Source organism: Entelurus aequoreus, linkage group LG13, assembly GCF_033978785.1.
Source record: "Entelurus aequoreus isolate RoL-2023_Sb linkage group LG13, RoL_Eaeq_v1.1, whole genome shotgun sequence".
NCBI lineage: Eukaryota > Metazoa > Chordata > Actinopteri > Syngnathiformes > Syngnathidae > Entelurus > Entelurus aequoreus.
Genome location: NC_084743.1, coordinates 18,051,360 through 18,053,859, shown reverse-complemented (window position 1 = coordinate 18,053,859; position 2,500 = coordinate 18,051,360). Strand labels below are relative to the sequence as shown.

At 36.0% G+C, this 2,500-nt stretch overlaps 2 protein-coding genes across 2 annotated transcripts in view; one reads left to right on the top strand and one right to left on the bottom strand.

Moving 5' to 3' along the window:
- Positions 1 to 2,500, top strand: part of LOC133663222 (frizzled-7-like) — a 791,936-nt gene that overhangs the window by 574,963 nt on the left and 214,473 nt on the right. The gene's annotated exons all lie outside the window — the stretch shown is intronic.
- Positions 1 to 2,500, bottom strand: part of tmem177 (transmembrane protein 177) — a 7,660-nt gene that overhangs the window by 3,342 nt on the left and 1,818 nt on the right. Inside the window, exon 2 of the mRNA XM_062068490.1 lies at positions 474 to 698. Coding sequence (XP_061924474.1) covers positions 474 to 674 — 201 coding nt within the window. The 5' untranslated portion in view covers positions 675 to 698. The remainder of the gene's footprint in view (positions 1 to 473; positions 699 to 2,500) is intronic.

The window sequence follows — 2,500 nt, the reverse complement described above, 5'->3', positions numbered from 1 at the left end:
TTTTGCAGTGTAGGATTTACAATAAAGTTTGACGAGCAAACAAATGAGGAAACAGCAGACTACTTGATGATGTAAACATCAGCGCACACGGTAGTGATCACGGCGCCGCTATAAATAGTTTGTCTGCGTTAGAACTTATAATAACAATATCACTAATACTTGGGTAATATTCAAGTCACAAAATGTAAATGGAGTATTGTTGCCGCTTTTCGGACATTCACTTATTGGGTTTTATGGGCGTAACAAGGACCTCGCATTGGCTCCGCTGTAAGCGGATGTTTATTCCCGAGTTAGAACGCATCCATCGTCATGTCTTTCATAATGATTGTGGACAGGCAAAATGTTTAAAAAAGTGCAGCTCCCCTTTAATAAGTTGCGTTTGCCCTATAATTTGCATTTTGGGGGTGAGCGTTTGTTTTGAACGTTGCTAAATGGTTTATATCGATGTACCTCTAAAGCCATGGTTTAAGTACCTGCTGGAAAAGGTCCTCTAGTTTCTCGGACAGAGTGACCGGCTCTCCTTTGTACCAGGCCTGGTAGAGCTGACGGTAGGACATGTCAGGGAAGACATGGTAGAACATGTTGACCGCAAAGACTCCGCCGCAGCTTCCTATCATCAAGGGGGTTCTGTACTTCTGAAGGAGCGCCGTGTACTTGAGGAAACTAGACGCCATCGTGTGTTGGATTCGCCTCAGTGTCTGCCAAGACAAACAATGTGATTACCAATAGCTATGATACTGTAACACAGGGTCACCAATCTTTTTGAAACTAAGAGCTACTTCTTGGGTACTGATTAATGCGAAGGGCTACCAGTTTGATACACAAATAAATTGCCAGAAATAGCCAATTTGCTCAATTTACCTTTAACTCTATGTTATTATTAATAATTAATGATATTTACACTTAATTAAACGGTTTAAAAGAGGAGAAAACACGAAAAAAATGACAATTAAATTTTGAAACATAGTTTATCTTCTTCTTCTTCATCGTATGGGCAGCTGTTTTCCGGCACCCGAACCTGAGGCCGAGGGTCTATGCCTTTTACCACCCCAGGCCCGGGGGGCCCTCCCGTTCATATGTCAGGACACACAGAAGTGAGCCAGGTCACCGAGCAGTCATCCAATCCAGTTTATCTTCAATTTCGACTCTCTAAAATTCAAAATTCAACCGAAAAAAAGAAGAGAAAAACTAGCTAACTCGAATCTTTTGGAAAAAATTTAAAAAATTATTTATGGCACATCATTAGTAATTTTTCCTGATTAAGATTAATTTTAGAATTTTGATTACATGTTTTAAATAGGTTAAAAGCCAATCTGCACTTTGTTAGAATATATAACAAATTGGACCAAGCTATATTTCTAAAGAAGACAAATCATTATTTCTTATAGATTTTCCAGGACTACAATTTTAAAAGAAATTCAAAAGACTTTGAAATAAGATTTAAATTTGATTCTACAGATTTTCTAGATTTGCCAGAATAATTTTTTTGAATTTTAATCATAATAACTTTGAAGAAATATTTCACAAATATTCTTCGTCGAAAAAACAGAAGCTAAAATGAAGAATTAAATTAAAATGTATTTATTATTTTTTACAATAAAACAAAAAATTTTTTACTTGAACATTGATTTAAATTGTCAGGAAAGAAGAGGAAGGAAATTAAAAGGTAAATAGGTATATGTGTTTAAAAATCCTAAAATCATTTTTAAGTTTGGATTTTTTCTCTAAAATTCTCTTTCTGAAAGTTATAAGAAGAAAAGTAAAAAAAAAGAATGAATTTATTTAAACAAGTGAGGACCAAGTCTTTAAAATATTTTCTTGGATTTTCAAATTCGATTTGAGTTTTGTCTCTCTTAGAATTAAAAATGTCGGGCAAAGTGAGACTAGCTTGCTAGTAAATAAATCACTCACTCACTGGTAAGTGCTGCTATTTGAGCTATTTTTAGAACAGGCCAGCGGGCTACTCATCTGGTCCTTACGGGCTACCTGGTGCCCGCGGGCACAGCGTTGGTGACCCCTGCTGTAACACATGGTTGACCCATTATCTGCGGCCAATATCTGGCATTTTGACGTACCGTACATCGGTATTGGCCTTTTTTTTTTTTTTAACAACATACAACAACAAATATCTTGACAAATAGGAGATTTTAATATAATATATTCTCATACTTCCTGTAACATCCAGAGCTAGCTTGAAAAATGTCCCACCTATAATCTACATCAGTGTTTTTCAACCTTTTTTGAGCCAAGGCGCATTTTTTTTCCATTGAAAAAATGCAGAGGCACACCACCAGCAGAAATCATTAAAAAATGAAACTCAGTAGACAATAAAAAGTTGTTGTCGCAATTGTTGGATATGAATTTAAAGCATAACCAACCATGTATCACTATAGCTCTTGTCTCAAAGTAGGTGTACTGTCACCACCTGTCACATCACACCCTGACTTATTTGGAGTTTTTTGCTGTTTTCTTGTGTGTAGTGTTTTAGTTCTTGTCTTGC